A 19,032-nucleotide genomic window follows, 5' to 3' on the forward strand; every position below is an offset into this window, starting at 1 on the left:
TGCACAGATTAGTAGAGAATTTAAAAGAGAAACATAAGATAATAAATCTATAAGAATACCTATAAGAATATCTATACAGTAGTACTACTAAGTTACCAAGAAAGAGCTCTTATTATTCTCCTTAGAGGATTACAAGAAGAGATTAAAGGTGGAAGTGATACCGGCTTTTAGGGTGATGGAGGCTCCTTTTAGAGGTGATTTCTAGGTTCTTTCTGTCCTGAACAAAGAATCAGTCAAGACAAATGCAAATAGAAGCAAAGTTTTATTAATGTGAGCAAAAGAAATTGGCATGGCAGAGCAAGTTTGGGCCAAGTAAAAGTAGGAAAAGAAGTACACCCTAGAACAAGAGAGAACATAATGGCAAAACTCATGTAGACAGTCCTTTTTGTATCACCCAATACTCAGGGTGATGACAGGTTTAGGCCATCCTATTGAAAACCTGCTCAAGTTCTCACAAGAAGTCCACATTGCAGGGCTTTGAGTACTGTTCTGCACATGTGTCCTTGGATTTTTTTAATTAGCAGTGAAAGAAAATGAGCCAAAACAGGAGCACAAGAGGCAAGGCTTTATTGGGAAAGAGCTGTCAGCTTTACCTCCAACAATGGTGAGAGAGGGTGAGACTAACTGGGGCGGGGTTTATATAGTGTGGTGCAGTGGAGAAAGTATAGTGAGAGTTGAGCAGTGGGACCCTGAGTGATTGGAGGATCATGTGGGTAGCAGGGTGGAGCAATAAGTTGGGTTTTGCTTCTCCAGATGGGGTAGATTTCACTCTCTCCCCCGCCAAAGTGGCTCATTTCCATAAATGGGAACCATTTTAGGAATGGGAGCCATTTTAGAATGTAGGAGTGTTGGGGCCATTTTTTCTGGTTAGAGAACTCTTACCAGACAGGTCATGCCTATTTCCCTAGCCAGCTTTGCCATACCGTAATCTCCTGACTCAGAAGTAGTATGTGATGTATAGAAGAAGGGGTGAATAAAAATTAGTATTGGAGCTAGGGTAAAAAGAAGGAAAATTCTAGGTAGGAAAAAATCACAAAAAGACAAATAAAAAAATATGAAGTATATTCAGAGACTAGTTAGTAGTTTTCTTTTTCTAGATCCATAAAAGTTAAGTACAGTAATAGTGGGGAAGTAAGATGAAAAAGTATGTGGGAGCTATTTTGCTCTGGATCTTAACTGAGAATATATTTGACTCATTTGGCAATAATGGGCTACTACTGAAAGTCAATAAAGGGCCATGAAGCTGGGCTTCCGTGAATGCTCTCTTTTTGTCCTGATCTTTGTAGACAGTGTGAGTGGACTTGGATACTATGAAGGTTATGGTTGTCAATGTAATTGGCTTGGGAGGAGTTATCTAGGGGAGCACACTTTTGGATGTGTCTGGATGGGTCATGGAGGTATGACCTTACTTTAAACTGACAAAAGCCATTCTGGACAAACCCATCCTTTAAATGGAGGAAAACAATTACCTCTAAGATTACCTCTAAGATTAGGCGCAAGACAAGAGTATTCACTCTCACCACTTCTGTTCAATATAGTACTCACAACTTCAGCCAGAGCAATTAGGTAATAGAAAGAAATAAAAGGAATTTGAATAAAAAAGAAGTTAAACTATCCTTATTTATATTATCCTTTGCACAGAAGATCTAAAAATTTCTACCAGAAGAAGTAAAACGAAATGGCAGGTACAAAGCACAAAAAATCAATAGCATTTCTGTACATCAACAACGAACCCACTGAGAAAGAAATTGGGAAATGAATCTCATTCATAAAAAGTTCAAAAAAATTAAATACCTGGGAATTAATCTAACCAAGGAAGTAACAGACCTCTATAATGAACACTACAGTACTGTAAAGAGATTGAAGAGGACATCAGAAAATTGAAAGACAGCCCCTGTTCTTGCATTGGCAGAATCAATATTGTCCAAATGGCCATATTACCAAAAATGATACAATGATTTAGTACAATCCTAATCAAAATACCAATGGAATTTTTCTCAGATTTTAAAAAAAGAATTCTAAAATGTATATGGAACTGAAAGAGAACCAGAATAGCAAAAGCCATCTGGAGCAACAAAAGCAAATTAGGAGACATTACAATCCTGGACTTCAAGTTATACTACAAAGCTACAGTAAAAACAGGACGGTACTGGCATAAAAATAGATACATATCAGTGGAACAGAATGGTGGATACAGAAACAACTCCAGGCACATTTAGCCAACTGATTTTTTTATGAAGGGGCCAATAACAAACACTGGAGAAAAGATAGCCTCTTTATTATTTTTTGTTTTGTTTTTTGAGACAAGGTCTCACTATGTAGTTGAGACTGACCTGGAACTCACTATGTAGCCCAGGCTGGTCTTGAACTCACAGAGATCCTCCTGCCTCCGCTTCCCAAGTGCTGGGATTACAGGCATGCACCACCCCACCTGGCCAAAGATAGCTCTTTAAAAAAATAGTGCTGGGAAAACAGGTTATCCATGTGCTGAAGAATGAATCTAGATCTATTTGTCCCACCCTGTACTAAGGTTTGGAGATGCTGAGTAGAGAAGCCCTAGAATGCTCCAAGCTGAGCACAGTGGAATATTCTGGTCACAACTAATTTTTAGTATATGTGCTGCCAAAGCAAGCACATTCTGGTCATCACTCAGGAGACCAGAATGTTGAGAGTAATGCAAACAGAAAACACTAGGGTGAGTAGTATTCATTTGAAACAAGAACTCTATTGGCAGTATGACTTGAGACCATGTGTGTTATCCTCTGCGAAAAATTTGTCTACATTTTATTTATGTCCTAACATTTGATGGGAGACTGAGGTGACATGAGTGGCAGAGTATTCTGGTGGGAGAAATTTCAAGGCAGCTGTATGTTCAGGTTGTAACATGAGTACTGATTGCTGCTTTTAGCAAGATCTATAATGAGAATTGAGACAAAAAAAGAAGTCTTTTTATAAAGTCTTCAGTTTTACCATAAAGTTTGAGTAGAGGAGAGCTTGGTCGCTAAAAGATTAGCAATAAAAAGAAGCCAAGTACTTTGCATCAGGACAATAGGAAAGATATCTTGAGGGCATCTCAGAAACCTGCAGGACTCCACTGATCCCAGGTTCAAGGATGCAAAACTGGAAAGCTTTCATTTGAGAAGAGAATGACTAGGCCTCTTGCATCAGAAGAGCTTCCACACAGATTTCAAAAGGCCTGGGAGCTTAGGCAATGTGCCCCTGAGAACACAATGCATAAAATTATGAAAGTCAAGCCAAAAGTACAGTAGACATCCCAGGGACATGGAGAAGTCATGAATGTAGAATATCTGAGGAAAAGTACATGCAGTGAGTACAGCCAACCTACAAAACAGGCCATGAAGGCTGCAAATAGCAATGGCCTAGGGGTGGGACTGTTGAAGACCTTTGGTATTCACATCTTACCACAACTTGCCCCAGGTGCTGGACATGAGACTACTGGAGTTACTCTTTGCCCTGATAGATTTCAGCTTGGTTTGGTCTCATCCCTTTTTATCTATTTCTCCCTTTTGGAATGGGAATGTTTACCCTGTGCCTTTGTATGTTAAAAGTGTTTAACCTTTTTGATTTTTATAGGGGCTAACAGCTAAGAATTTGTCTTGAGTCTCAGAAGAGACTTTGAACTTGGACTTTTCAGCAGTCCTTTTCAGCAGTCCTATTAAAACTTTGGTGACTCTTAGAGATGGACTAACCGCATTTTGCATAAATAGATGTGGATGAAGCTTTTGAGGGCCAGGGGCATTATATTATGGTTTAGATCTAGATGTCCCTCCAAATTCTTCTGTGTTCAGATGTATATCTTTTGGAAGGCGATTGGATTATAGGGGGGCTATTCTCACCAGTGGATTCATACACTGGTGAGATTAGTGGCTGAGTAAGCTATTGGGAAGTGGGGCCTGATTGGAACAGGCAGGCCACTGGAGGTATGACCTAGAAGGGTATAGGTCTCTCTCTGGCTCTTCTCTTCTTCCTCTGCTTCCTGGTTGCCATGTCATGCGCAGCTTTCCTCTGCCAGGCACTTCCACCTTGCCATTTTTGCATTGGAGCCAGCTGACTATGGACTGTAAGCCTGAGCCAAAATAAACCTCTCTTCCCTTGAAGTTGTTGGTTTGAGTACTTGTCCTGGCAACGAGGAAAGTGCCTAGATGCTCTGTGTAATGTAATATAACAAAACCAGACCAAAACATTATGAGAAAGGAGAACTATATTTGTTACTAACATAGGTATAAAACCTGAAAATATTAGCAAATTTGATCCAACTATGTATATGAACAGATGATATATCATAACCAAGGTGAGTTCACACCAAGAATACAATGAGGATTTAATTTCAGAGAAAAAGCTATAGTTTTTTAATCCTCAATAATTAATGTGAAACATTAAAGGAGAAAAGGCATGTGATAGTTTCAAAGGAAATACCTTGTAATAAAACTAAATTCATTCATAATAAGAAATAAAAGGAAACTTTTTTTTTCAGCTTTAATTGAGTTTATTGGTACATTTTAGGGATACAGTACAGTTACATTCATTGTTGGGATCTTGTACCTTTACATGACAAGTCTTGATTCTCATTTTTTCCCCTTACCTCTGCCCTCCCTTCACCCCCTCCTCCCCTCCCCATCTACAAACACTTTATTTTCATCTTTTCATTCTCTCACATTTTTTTCTTTTCCCTTTTTACTCTTCCCCTACCCATCCCACCTTCCCTACACCTTTAGCTCCTTTCTTCCCATTTCTAAATGTCAGTAATCTTATTAGAATCTTGTGCATTGTTGCAGATTATTTACACCAGGGAAACTATTCGGTATTTACACATGTGTGACTTATTTATTTCACTTAGGAGTATATCTTCAATATGTATCCATTTTCCTATGAATGAATCTATTCTCTCGCTCTTTATGGCTGAGTAATATTCCATTTTATAGAAAAACCACAACTTCTTTATCCAGTTTCCAACGGATGGGCAAATAGGTTGTTTCCAAGATTTAGCTATTACAAACTGTGCCGCTATAAACATGGGTGCACATACTTCTCTGTGATATGATTCTTTTAGTTCTCTTGGAAAGATACCCAACAGAGGGATGGCTGGGTCAAATGGAACCTCCAGTCCAAGCTCTTTGAGGTATCTCCATATTGATTTCCATAGTGGTTGCACTAGTCTGCACTCCCACCAACAATGGAGGAGGGTTCCTTTCTCCCCACAACCCCGCCAACATTTGTTATTGTGTGATTTCTTGATAGCAGCCATTCTTTGTGGGGTGAGGTGGAATCTCAGTGTTGTTTTCATCTGCATCTCTCGAATGACCAGTGATGTGGAACATTTTTTCATATATTTTCTTGCTGCTTTCACTTCTTTGTATGAGAAATGTCTGTTCATTTCGGATGCCCATTTTTGGATCGGGTCTTTATATTTGGGGGGACTGATTGTTTTGAGTTCTTTATATATCCTTGATAATAGTCCTTTGTCTGAGGTACAGCTGGTAAAAATTTTTTCCCACATTGTAGATTGTCTCTTAGTTCTGCTAATGGTTTCTTTTGAAGTACAGAAGCTTTTTAGTAAGATGAGATCCCAGTTGTTGATTCTTTCTGCTAGTTCCCGTGCTACTGAGGATTTGTTCATAAAGTCTTTTCCTATACCAATGTCTTCCAGAGTTCTGCCTAACTTACTTTCCAGCAAGTTTAATGTTTCTGTTTTAATATTTAGATCTTTAATCCATTTGGATTTTAATTTAGTGCATGGCGAAAGATAAGGGTCTAATTTTAATCTGTGACAGGTTGATATCCAGTTTTTCCAACACCATTTATTAAAGAGGCTATCTTTCCTCCACTGAGGATGGTGAGCTCCTTTGTCGAAGATGAGGTAGCTGAGTACATCTGCATTTGTTTTTGTGTCTTCCAGTCTGTTCCATTGATCCTCAGGCCTATTTCTTTGCCAGTACCATGCTGATTTTATCACAGTGGCTTTGTAGTATAGTTTCAAATTGGGAATTGTTACACCTGGTGCCATGTGACTGTTGCCTATAATGGCTTTTGCTATTCTAGGTCTCTTGTGGTTCCAAATGAATTTTTGGATTCTTTTTTCTAGTTCTGTGAAATATAGTGTTGGAATTTCAATTGGCATTGCATTGAATGTATATAGCAGTTTTGGTAGTATGGCCATTTTCACTATGTTGATTCTTCCTACCCAGGAGCAGGGGATATCTTTCCATTTTTTTATATCCTCTTCGATTTCTTTTTTCAGAGTGCTGTAGTTTTCAGTGTAGAGATCTTTTGTTTCTTTTGTTGGATTGATTCCTACATACTTTATTTTTTTGGATGCTATTGTAAAAGGAATTTTTTCCCTTATTTCTCTTTCCGTGTGTCTGTTATTTGTGTATAAGAAGGCTATTGATTTTTGGGTATTCACCTTGTATCCAGATACTCTACTGAATCTGTCAATTAAGTCTAGAAGTTTTTTGGTGGAGTTTTTTGGATCTTCAATATAGAGTATCATATCATCAGCAAATAATGATAGTTTAACTTCTTCCTTTCCTATCTTTATTGCTTTAATTTCTTTCTCTTGTCTAATTGCTGTGGCTAATGTTTCCAGAACTATATTGAAGAGAAGTGTTGATAATGGGCATCCTTGTCTTGTTCCTGATTTTCACATGAAGGTTTTCAGTTTTTGGCCATTCAGTATGATGTTGGCTGATGGTTTTTCATAGATAGCCTTTATTAAATTGAGGTATAGACCATCTATTCAAATTTTTTGCAGGGTTTTTATCATGAATGGATGTTGAATTTTATCAAATGCTTTTTCTGCATATATTGAGAGGATCATATGGTTTTTGTCCTTGACTTTGTTAGTATAATGTATTACATTTATTGAGTTTTGTATGTTGAACCACCCTTGCATCTCTGGAATAAATCCAACTTGGTCAGGATGGATGATCTTCTTGATAATCCTCTGTATTCTGTTTGCTAGTATCTTATTAAGGATTTTTGCATCTATATTCATTAAGGAGATTGGTCTGTAGTTCTCTTTTTTAGTTGTATCTTTCCCTGGTTTGGGAAAGGAAACTTTCTTGATAAAAGATTATGGCAAATATTCTGAATAGGAAATGTAAGAAGCATTTCCTTTGAAAGAAAGAATAGTCAAAGAAGTCAGCTTTCATTATTTTCCCCCGTCATATTAAGCAAGAAAAAGAAATTAAAGATGTGAGATTTGAAAAGAAGAAATACATTTTTTTTACTTGTAATAATCTTCAGGTAAGTTATTAGGAATAGGAAAGGCTAAGAAGGATAGTTAGACTTAAGATTAACATACATAAGTCAACTGTATTTCTGATTGCTAGCAAATAGCAATAGAAGATGTAATAAAAATGAAGCTACCATGTAAAATAGTCTCAAAGAATATATAAATCTAGGAATAAATACAACATAAGATTTGTACAACCTCTTTGGGGAAAGTTATAAAATTTTATCAAAAAGCATTTAAATTTAAAGATATACTCCAAACATGGATGAGAAGACTTAATATAAAAACTTCCTTCATATCATTGTATATACTTATGCAAATCCAATCAAAATTCCATAAAGTTCTCTGACCATACAATGCATATGAAAGAGAAAAGGGTCAAAAGTAGCCCAGACATTTCTGAAGGTCTTAGTATACCAGATATTAATTAAGAATTCTGAAGCTATATTAATGAGAGTGTGGTAATGGTGCTAGTAAGCATGCTGGCTAATAGAATAAGAGGGTACAGACACATTAGTAAATATATAGAACTTTTATGACCATGGTGATATTGAAGATCAGGGGAAAAGAAGAGTCTATTCAATAAACAGAGCTAGAGTAAAATGTTATCTATATGGAAAAAATGAAACTGGATTCTTATCTCACACCCTAGAGAAAAATCAATTCCAGAAGAATCATAGACAACTTAAAAACCAAAACTTTGAAGCCTTAACTGGAAAATAGAGGTGAATATCTTCTGAGATATGTAGGAAAAGATTTCACTGATAAGATACCAGAGGTATTAACTAGCATAAAAGAAGTGATAGGTTAACTTGGCTATATTAATTTTGAGAACTTGTATTTGTAAAACAACACATTAGGGAAATCTGATAATTTATAAACCAGGAGAAGGCTTTAACACATATAACCAACAAGGGAGTAATATAATGGAATTTATATAACTCTTACCAGTCAATACTGAGAGGACAAACAACCTAATACAAAAGGGCAAAGACAGGACTAGACATTTCACAAAAGAGGACAAACATTTGGCTAATGAACATATGATGAAATGTTTGACTTCCTTAATGATCAGGGAAATACAAATCAAGACTGCAATGAGTTAAACCAAAAGTAAAGTTGTCTAACAATACCAGATGTTGGAAACGATGTGGATAAGAAATATCTCTTAGTCATTGCTGGCGAGAGTATTAATGGTGCAAGTACTTTTGGGATTTGGTATTATCATGTAATGTTAACAATTCTCACATTACAACCAAGGAATGTTACTCCCAAGAATACACCAAAGAAGAACTCTTACTGTTTTCTTCTTTTCTTTCCATCTACTTATTTATAATTTTGAGACAGTCTAAGTTACCCAAGCTGGGCTCAAACCCTTGCCTTTTTGCACTGAGATACATACTCAGCCCCTATATCCATCTATCTATCTATCTGCCTGTCTGTCTGTCTGTCTGTCTGTCTGTCTATCTATCTATCACCTATTTGTCTACTTATAATGTTAAGACAAAGTCTTGTTAAGTCTCTAAGTTGCCCATGTTGGACTTGAACTCCTGCCTCAGTCTCCCAGAGTGCTAAAATGAAAAGTGTGACCACCACTCCCAGCTTGAATTTTGCATAAGACAGATGCAAGGTTAATACAAGTTGGGTATTCTTTATCTGAAATGATTGGATTCAGTTGTGTTTCAGATTTGGGATTTTTCCTCAACTTTTAGAATATCTGCATATACCCAGTAAAATAGCTTATTGATGGGACCCAAGTCTAAACATGAAATCTATACTTTATACACACAGCTTGAAGATAACTTTAAATTTTTAGTGTAACTGAAGTTTGACTGCAACCTGTCACATAAAGTCAGGTATGAAATGTTCTACTTGGGGCGTCATGTTGACAAAAAGTTTCAGATTTTGGAAGATGTTAGGTTTTGGGTTTCTGGATTAGGGATGCTCAGCTTGTAGAAGTATAGAAAGGAGCAAAACCCCAGAATCATCTCAACTACCCTCTGATTAGAGAATGAATACACTGTAGAATAGTCTAATACTAGAGTATTATATAGCAGTGAACATGGTTATGCTAATAATACCTACAAAACTATGATGTTTTAAAATCATAGCTTTGTGAAGATGTAATTTATTTACTGTAAAATACACAGATTTTAAGTGTTTAGTGTGATGAATTTTGGTGTGTGCATCTTTTGGTAACCATTACCCAGAGCAATATGTAGAACATTTCTGCTCCCTTAAAAGTTCTGAAGGTAATGAAGGCAATTTCCTGTTTCCCTTCAGAAGCTTTTTATATTTTCAAATTTAAATCTTTGTTACATTCATGAATTAATTTTGATGTCTATTGTAACATAGGCATCAAGGTTCATTTTTTCCTCTGCAAGAATATCCGATGGCTCTATCAATGCATTTTTTGTTTGATACAAGGGATTGAACTCAGGACCTTGCACTAGTGAGGCAGGCATGGTGCCACTGAGCTAAATCCCCAGGCCCAGAAATGCGATTTTCAGTGAAAAGAAAGTACCAAGGCCTGATGCTTATTTTGTGAAGTTAAAACACCTAAAGAAATATTTCTTTTTGAACACTTATAAAAATGTGATAAAAATATAAAAAGAAAGCAAGGAAAATAAAATAGCAGGATTTTGAGTAGTACTCTACCTTAGGTAAAAGGCAGGAAGGCAGATTGGAACAAAACCATTGCACCAGATAGATGAGTGCAAGTATTATGTGTTTTCTAGTTTTCTTGTTGTTCAGTTATTTCATAGGTGTTTATTAAATTACAAATAAATAAATAAATTTACATATATTAATGATAAAAATGTCATGAGGTGACTAGGATATCAATTCAGTTCCTATGAACCTGAGGTTCAATGAAATATATTTAAATTCTTATAATGAAATAAATCATAAAAAGTGATTTTTAACACTTCCATCTGAAAATTTAATTAGGTCTTCCTCTATTCTTTTGCAAACAAAGAAACAAAGCACCTCACTTCTAAAGGATTTTCTACCTAGTCACTAAGTTCATTTGCTTTCTGAACACCAAAACAAGAATTGTGATTGTCCTTGGTCCTCCAGTGTTGTTGTTGTTATTGTATGTGTGTTTTTTAAACATATAAGTAAGATTTGAGGTAGATGAGAGCTGTTTTGTCTGTTTTATTGTGTATGTATATGCACTGTATATGTATATATGATGCAAGCATATGAAAGATTACTAGAGATGCAGACTCCAGATGATATAGGCAACCCTCGCTTTGCATAGTATCAGGATGGTAAAAATGATAATTCAGGCTGAAACTGTGGAAAAACCTCACTTAAAAAAAAACCTTGGAAAGTATTACTATAAATCCTTGCTTAAGCAGATGAGAAGTGAGGGTCTTGAAATTGATTCCCTGCAAACTATCTCTGCCCACACATCCCTTGGAAAATCTTCATGTACAGCCAGGTGTTCATATACTCCAGTTTGACGAATATTGCTTTGAAATTTATTGAGTTTGAAAGCTCAGCTACATCCCTAACTAGAAATTTTTGGCAGGCAGTTGGAAATGCACTTCTGGAATAAGGTAATTTAATTTCTTAGGCTCTTTTCTCCTAGAGAATAGGAGTGTCAACACCAGGCTTATCTACTCACATGGTTGCCACACTTGCGGGGGGGGCAAATCACTGGGATGACTTTGTTAAGAAAAACTTAAGAAAGGCCTTGCTACAGTTGCTTGCTTTCATGTTTGCTGCTACCTTGATATGCTGCTGCCTTGGCTCATAGAGGCCCATCAGGACATGTTTGGTAATTTCACTGAATGCTTTCAGTCTTTTATCTGAAGTTTACATTATACCTTTCCTTACTGTAACTTGCATTATTAATCTAATAAAGGTAATAGTTGACATTATGCATAGTAGATTATTTAAATGGTAAAAAAATAGGAAAAATATTTTTCCGCATTCCTTCTCACTAATCACTAAGCATCTTACATATCTTCTGAATACATTTTGTAAAGTTTTATGTATACATATTACACAAATAGGTTCACATTAGGTAAACTATTCTTTTTTTTGTCTAATATATAGGAAAGATTGGCTTTTTAAAAAAAAAGCTACATTGTGTCCCAAACTATAGATGCAGTATTATTTTGAAAATAGTCCTCTGTGAATATGAAACATTTAAATTGTTTAAGATTTTTCCTATTCTAATCAACAAATGTTCTTATAAACATTTACTTGCATCATGCTGTGTCAACATTATCTATAGGATAAATTCTGAACAATAAATTACTGGTCAGGGAGAATATGAGTTATGCATTTTGTTAAGTTATTGTTAATTTGTTCTCTCATAAATAGCTAGTAAATAAAACTGCTTGTTCCCCACACCCTTATAACACTTGTTATAAAATTTAAAGTTATGTCCACCTATTATGTGAAATTGGTACCTCATTGTTTGGATTTTATTTTGTGAAGTTGAATATTCTTTTATATTTTTTCACAAAGTGTTCCCTTTTTATTGAAAAATTTACTCCTACTAATATTACAAAATGAAGTGGTCTAGCTCTTTACAAAAATAGAAAATGACTATAATGATCAAAAACGTTCCCTTTAATTTTGCTTGTTTCATACCTTCTTACTCCAACTCATACATATCACTTATTCACACTTTAAAAATCCTTACTAAATATGTATTATTTACAAAACACTGATGGGCAGTCTCTTTAAAAGTCAGATTTTGTTAGATGAAATATGATTGGGTATGCATTTGTGGAGCCTGTCTACCAAAAAATTAAATCCAAATCTTAGTATTTGACCAATGTTTCTCCATGAGTGGTTTCTGTAATTTTTCAAAATAAAATTGTCTCAACTATCTGTTGGTAAAATAAATGTGAAATGTATTAATCAAATGTCTGAGTGTCTACTTGTGACAGCCTCAGATTGCCAAACTATTACTGCAGACAACCAAAGGAGATCAGAAGGGAGTGTTTTAATGGTGAGGTGCCATATAAGCCCAGTGACTTCCCTAACAATTTTACCCTATTTTTTTGGTTGGGTTAGTTAATTTATAATTTTTATTGAACTAGAAAACTGATGACACATGGCTTGTAGCCATTTATTTTTTGGTTAGTCTAATTATATGGTGCAATTCCTCTTTCAGCCTCTAGCCAGGAAGAAGTTGGTGGTGTGTTAAAGCATTTTAGGCAACAAGGAAAGCAAGGACTCAGTACTATAGAGTCCGATCCTTGATATCACAAGTGGCTCAAGAAGGCAAAGAGTTAAAATTTCCAAAGAGTAGAGTGTTTTTGTGGCAATCATACTCCTATTCTAGATCCTTTGCTGTTTTTCACAATCTCTTTGAAATGAGAAATGGGGAAATTTCTCTGAGTTCAAAGTCATTATAGTTTAACCACGTAGAATGTCAAACACCTAACTCTGGGGCACTGTATATGTATATATGATCCAGGCATATGAAAGATTACTAGAGATGCAGACTCCAGGTGATATAGGCAACCCTCGCTTTGCATAGTATCAGGATGGTAAAAATGATAATGCAGGCTGAAATGGTGCAAAATGATCATAATAGTGGGAAAATCTGTATTAAAAACTACTAGTTGTAAATATATAGGAAAATAAGACAAAAGTAAATAGTATGCCATAATCTAGAATATCAGAAACCCTATGAATTAAATTTTCTTTTTTGTAAAAAATGTATCAAGATTAGTTTAAATGGTGCTTACTTTATTTTTGTTATATAGCTTACCATATAGAGGAAGCATCTGTTTTGTGCCTTGGCGGTTTTTCATACTACTTTATAAGTTTGGATCAGTTTCCAGTATTTTATCCTTTCCACTTCCAATGTCGTGAAGTATTTGTGAAAGTTCTTTAAACACAAATGGGTGTGTTTGCAGGCATCACTTCCTTGAGAGCATCTTCATTCTTTCTGGCACAAACACTTTCTTCAATTATACCGACGTCTGCCTCCACTGAGCTCCTGCGGCTGCATATCTAGACTCTGCAGTGGCAGCATTGCCAGCATTCCCGCAGCCAGCTGTTTCTTCTGGTATTCTCTTTACGTTTGATTCAAATTTCACGTCTAGCATTATCATTTTATTTCTTTGCTGAACTTTCATCTTTGTTGACTAATTCCCTGGGAGTCAAGAAGACAACACAACTGCGTACCTAGTTAGTCATCTCTATGTGAACAACCGATGACCAGTGTTCAATGACCGACAAACTTTGAAAGAATTAACACGATTTGAAAGAATTAAACACATATCTGTTTGATTTGTGAACTGAAGCACTAGCAGTGACCTTTGAACTATATGCAGTGATAGTTAATATAGTATGGTGACTGAAATTTGAATTCTGCTATTAGAGAATTATGACTAAATCATGATAATTTAAATTTATGCACATCAAGACTTTGCAAAGCAGGGGCTAGGGATTTGGCTCAGTGGTGCTGCCACCTGCCTCACAGGCCCAAGGTCCTGAGTTTGATCTCTGGTACAAAAAAAAAAAAAAAAAAACTTTGCAAAGCAAGGACTATCTAAATAAATAGGCTTTTACATTGAACTGATTGCATATGAGTTCTGTAGTAGTTATAATTTTGTTGGGCATCATAATTGCACATTTAACTCATTACTAAAGCTTCTGAGGTAACTTACAGAACATAAGCATAACTTTGCTATTTATGTTAGGATTAGTTAGACTGTACAGTGGCAACAAATGACCCCCCATCTCAGTGTTCCTTGTACCTTCTATTGTAAATTGGCTGTGAGGAGGAGTGGGGCTCCATTTCACTTTATCCTTATTCAGGAACCCAGGCTGCAGGAGGCTCCATCTCTTTGTATTTGTAATTACCAAAGTAGGAATTAAAAATATGATGAATTGTACACCATCTCTTAAAGTTCCCATCTATAAGTGATACATAGCATTTCCAATCATATTTCACTGGCTAAAGTAAGTCATATGGTCATGTTCCAAAGCAGCAGAGAAGTGAAAGTCTATCATCTGCCTAGAAGGAAGAAATGTCGGATGAGTAGTAGCATTAGTGATGACTGTAGTTTCTAAGAGTTAACCTGGGAAAAGCTTATCAGGGCAAGCAAGGCCACTGAGGACTGAGATTGCAGACATAGATATATCAGATTGTCTCTCTGCTAGTAAAAGATAATCAAGTTGAGGAAAAACTGTACTTGCATTCTAGAAGCCTGGATACTCTGAGTTTATGACATTAAATTTAAAGGTTATGGTGAAGCTAAGAAGTGGCTCAATCCATGCTCATTCAGATGAGAGCTCTGAGACTGTCTGCTGTTCTAGATGACTTCAGCCCTCTTCTGGTTGCTGCTCTGAGCCTCCATCTGTGCTTTACTTGAGTTTAAGTTGAATGTATCTTTGGGAGTTCTGAGCTCTGTGACAGAGATGATTCTTAAATTGAGCCTTGAAGGGAATATAGGCTGTGGCTTGGCATAAGGGAATGACAAAGGCACTCTGGAGTAAGGGAGTAGAGGGTGAATGGGGGCAGTCAGTTTAAGGGAATTTCAGATGCTTTGAAAGTGTCAGGGATATGGACCATCTTAAAAATAGGGAAAAATAGAAGAACCAAAGGGAATTAATCACATCATGATTCTCATTTGTTATTATTATTCCATACTTAACGTGGGTTTCTTTGACTACTCAATGTATTTAACTCAGAAACCCTCAAAGGTGTATTAGGATGGCTGCACTTATAGTACCTTGTCTTGTAGATTTCTGCATCATTTATGCTTAACACCAATCTACCTATATATAAGATTAATTTAGAATTGCTCCATTGATGTGCCAAAACTTGAACTTTTCATTTTAGTCTAAATATGATCCAAATTTCTTGCCTAAATTTTCTCTAATAGGCTGCAATGGGAACTAAAATATTTAAGTCATGAAGGACTAGTCTCAAGGTTACATAGTCACAAGGTTAATATAAAATGATTAAATTTGTTCTGATATAATCATATCTGGGATAAGAACAGTTTACTGGCTCAGTTATAATCAGATGACCACATTATATGTAAATATTCCAGACAAGGGCTTTGAAATCAAATGCTGACATTCTTAAACATGGTGCTTATCAACTGAATTTAAATGTTTTCACCTATACATTTTGGTGTTGTAAAGACTTACTGTACTGTATCCCTAAAATGTACCAATAAACTCAATTAAAGCTGAAAAAAAAAAAGACTTACCCTTAACATTAGTCCTACTAGCCTTTGGACAACTTCTTTTATTTTTCCAGCTTCCCTGTCAGTTTCTCAGAAAAATGCTATAAGGGGTCTTTGGCTTCACTCAGTGCAGTGTCCTTTACGAAGGTGTGCGGTATAATTCTTCCAAGACTATTTCCCCTCTGAACTTCGATATTTTGTAAGTGATGTTACACAAGAGGTGTGACCCACGTCAGGACGGAAGGTGCTCCACTGGGCATCGGTTTTTTGTTACTCAGCACTATAATTTTTCCATATGGTTGTCACTGAATTTTCAAGAATATATTACTAAAAGAGTAAGAATCTTTTCAACTGTCTAAGCCATTTATAACACCAAGATTTATTGTTAACATTAGGGCAATACACTTTCTTCAGTGAGACCAACGAATGTATTAGAAATGATGAAAGAATGGAAAAATAACCCAGAAAGTGATGAGGAAAACAAGAAAGAGGAGAAGAGTAATCAGTCCCATCAAGAAAAGTTGGGACATTACCAACAACGCAGAAATGTCCCTGCTGTCAATAACACTTCAGATGAAAAGGAGGAAAATCCAGCAAAACAAGTAGGAAGAACAATTGTTTCATTTATCCAAACTGTAAAATGCTCTTTACAACATTGGGGACATTTTTTTGCAGCTCTTTTTGTTGTTGTTAATTTGTAACAAAGGACCTGCATCATAGAAGCAAGTAAAGTTCTTTTGCCTCATAGGTTGCCATAAGTTAGCAACATGGCCTACCTACATATTTAAGATCAGTTACCATGGAGAGCAGGGGTCTGCCAGCTTTTTTGTAAGGGCACAAATACAGGTTGAACATCCCTTAGGGATACTTAATCTGTAGGAAATGTTTTGGGCTTTGTGGGCCATATTAGTCTTTGTTGTAACTACTCAACCCTGATGCACAGTATGAAAACTGCCATAGACAACAAATGAGCATGACCATGTTCCAAGTAAACTTTTTAAAAATGACATAAAACAGATGTCATGCCAGATTGGCTCATGGGTCCAAATGAATAAGTTCTGTACTTTACCAGGCTTTAGAATTTGGAATTGCTTTATATATTACCTAGAAAAAGATTATTATTACATCGCCTAATTATTTCTAATTTTATGACAGTCAAAACTATTTCTATAGGTTTACCATTTGACTTTATTAGACCTGACTATAGTTTTATTGTTTTGATAAATTTAATTTTATTACCATTTTTATTAGCATTAATCATAGATTATGGTCTGCTAACTAGATATTCTGGTAAAGCTTGCCCAAACTACCACACCTCCATTTTTTCTGTTTGTAGAAATTTATTGGTATTTTTTTCTCCTTGTGTCCTGAAATTTAATGAATATATTTTAGCTTTTGTTTAAAATAAATGTCCTGCCAGTAACTTGTGTTCTCCTCTGGACATCTCAGACTGCTTTGAGGAGTGGCTCCTTGTCGGCTCCCTGCAGCCTGGAGACAGGTGGAATATGAAGAGGTACTGACAGGGTGAGCCCTAAAGCAGGCCCAGCAAAGTGCAATGCATGCTACGAACCTTGTCTGAAATTTGCAGAAGGGGACCTGGTGGTCTTTTGGTTGATTTTGACTTATTGTTTGAGAGCTTTTTCATCGCTAGATAGTAAATATATAGATAATAAGCTTAACATGATTTATGTATTTTAAAATAATTGTACTTTTACCATAACACAAGCATAAGCTTGTTGCCCTTCTTACTCTCGTCTGGTAACAACTAATGTATTATTTAGTTGTTTGTATTTTATACTTTCCTTAAAAACAATATCCTAAGACTCCATGTTTGCATTTTTTTCCCCTATACTGGGGATTGAACTCAGAACCTTGTGCTTGCCAGGCAGCATGGCACCACTGAGCTAAATCCCCAGCCCTATGTTTGCATTTTTTGTTGAACATACTTGGCAGATTTTTCTCTTACTGACTTGGCAACATCCATGCACATAAGCAAAAGCATATACACATATACATACACATATGCATTGAACACCTTGTACTCATTTTACCCAAGCATCCATACAGATATATGGATACAAAAATGCTTGCATATACATGCTCTTCTTTGTAGTCATGGATTATATCTATGTTTGTCCCTCAATCTGACATAAAATATCCTTGTGAAGTAAAGGTCTTCCATTGTTGTTATCCCTTCCCCATCTTCCCAATCTTCCTACAGATCACAAACTAATGTGACTTACACTGTTCTTAATTACTTCAACTAGGAAACAGAAAAATTAGCATTTCAAGTGTTTATGGATGCTAGAACTATAATCACTGGGTTGAAAATTTAAGAATATAAAAATTATAAGACTATAGGTTGAAAACTTCAGAATATAGATCTTAAAAATATAGGTTTTTATTAACAGGAAGAATTTTATCCATAATCAGAGCTTACTAGCCACTGGGCAAACCCCTACTGCCAGTCACTGAAAGTATTCAAGGAGACTTTGGAAAGCTGCTTGTTATAAATGCTAAAGCAGGAATTCCTGCAAGATGAGTAAGAATTTGCTCTCATTGTTCTCTAAAGAACTTTGCCTTGCTTAGGTTCTGGCAATGATATCTTGAGAGAATACTTTGTATTTTTGGAGAGTTTTTCTGAAAAGCGTTGCCCCTTTTTAAAAAAAGGTTTCCTGTATTTTCAAACACATGGATTTTAATAATTATAATACATTAATTTAATAATTGTATTGAAGTTAAGTTTATGTTAAATTAGTTCTGGTGTTTTAAGTCTTCATTAACAATAAACAGTGGAGTATAAAAATTCTGAAATGAGTGCAGTAGTGTCACGAAGGTGGCTGAATAGATGATCCCAGCCACTCCTCCTGAGTACAGATAGATCAGCTAGCACTTATCCATCAAAAATAACACCTTGGAATTCCAACACTGTATTTCACAGAACTAGAAAAAAGAATCCAAAAATTCATTCGCAACCAGAAGAGACCTAAAATAGCAAAAGCCATCCTAGGCAAGAGAGACATGGCAGCGGGTATAACAATTCCCAATTTGAAACTATACTACAAAGCCACTGTGATAAAAACAGCATGCTACTGGCAAAAAAACAGACCTGAGAATCAGTAGAACAGATTAGAAGACACAAAGACAACTCCAGATGCATTCAGCTACATCATCTTTGACAAAGGAGCTGACCATCCCCACTGGAGGAAAGATAGCCTCTTTAATAAATGGTGTTGGAAAAACTGGATCTCAACCTGCCAAGATTAAAACTAGACCCTTATCTCTCACCGTGCACAAAATTTAAATCCAAGTGGATTAAAGATCTAAATATTAAAACAGAAACACCAAACTTGCTGGAAGATAAATTAGGCAGAACACTTGAAGACACTGGCATAGGAAAAGACTTTATGAACAAATCCTCAGAAGCATAGAGAATAGCAGAAAGAATCAGCAAGTGGGATCTCATCTTATTAAAAAGCTTCTGCACTGCAAAAGAAACCATCAACAGAACTAAGAGACAACCTACAATGTGGGAAAAAATTTTTATCAGCTGCTCCTTAGACAAAGGACTATTATCTAGAATACATAATGAACTGAAAACTA

General features: G+C 35.8%; 1 protein-coding gene across 5 annotated transcripts in view; it reads left to right on the top strand.

Annotated features, from left to right (window-relative positions):
• The window catches only part of Stk33 (serine/threonine kinase 33), a 192,244-nt gene that overhangs the window by 147,728 nt on the left and 25,484 nt on the right, over positions 1-19,032 (top strand). For 4 of the 5 annotated variants that reach the window (XM_033764163.1, XM_033764162.1, XM_010615349.2 and 1 more), the window contains one exon: positions 15,825-16,031. The exons of the other annotated variant lie outside the window; for it this stretch is intronic. In XM_033764163.1, coding sequence (XP_033620054.1) covers positions 15,825-16,031 — 207 coding nt within the window. The remainder of the gene's footprint in view (positions 1-15,824; positions 16,032-19,032) is intronic. 5 annotated transcript variants of the gene reach the window in all.

The sequence above is a fragment of the Fukomys damarensis genome, unplaced genomic scaffold, assembly GCF_012274545.1.
Source record: "Fukomys damarensis isolate Sample0158 unplaced genomic scaffold, DMR_v1.0_HiC HiC_scaffold_16, whole genome shotgun sequence".
In the NCBI taxonomy this organism is placed as follows: Eukaryota; Metazoa; Chordata; class Mammalia; order Rodentia; family Bathyergidae; genus Fukomys; species Fukomys damarensis.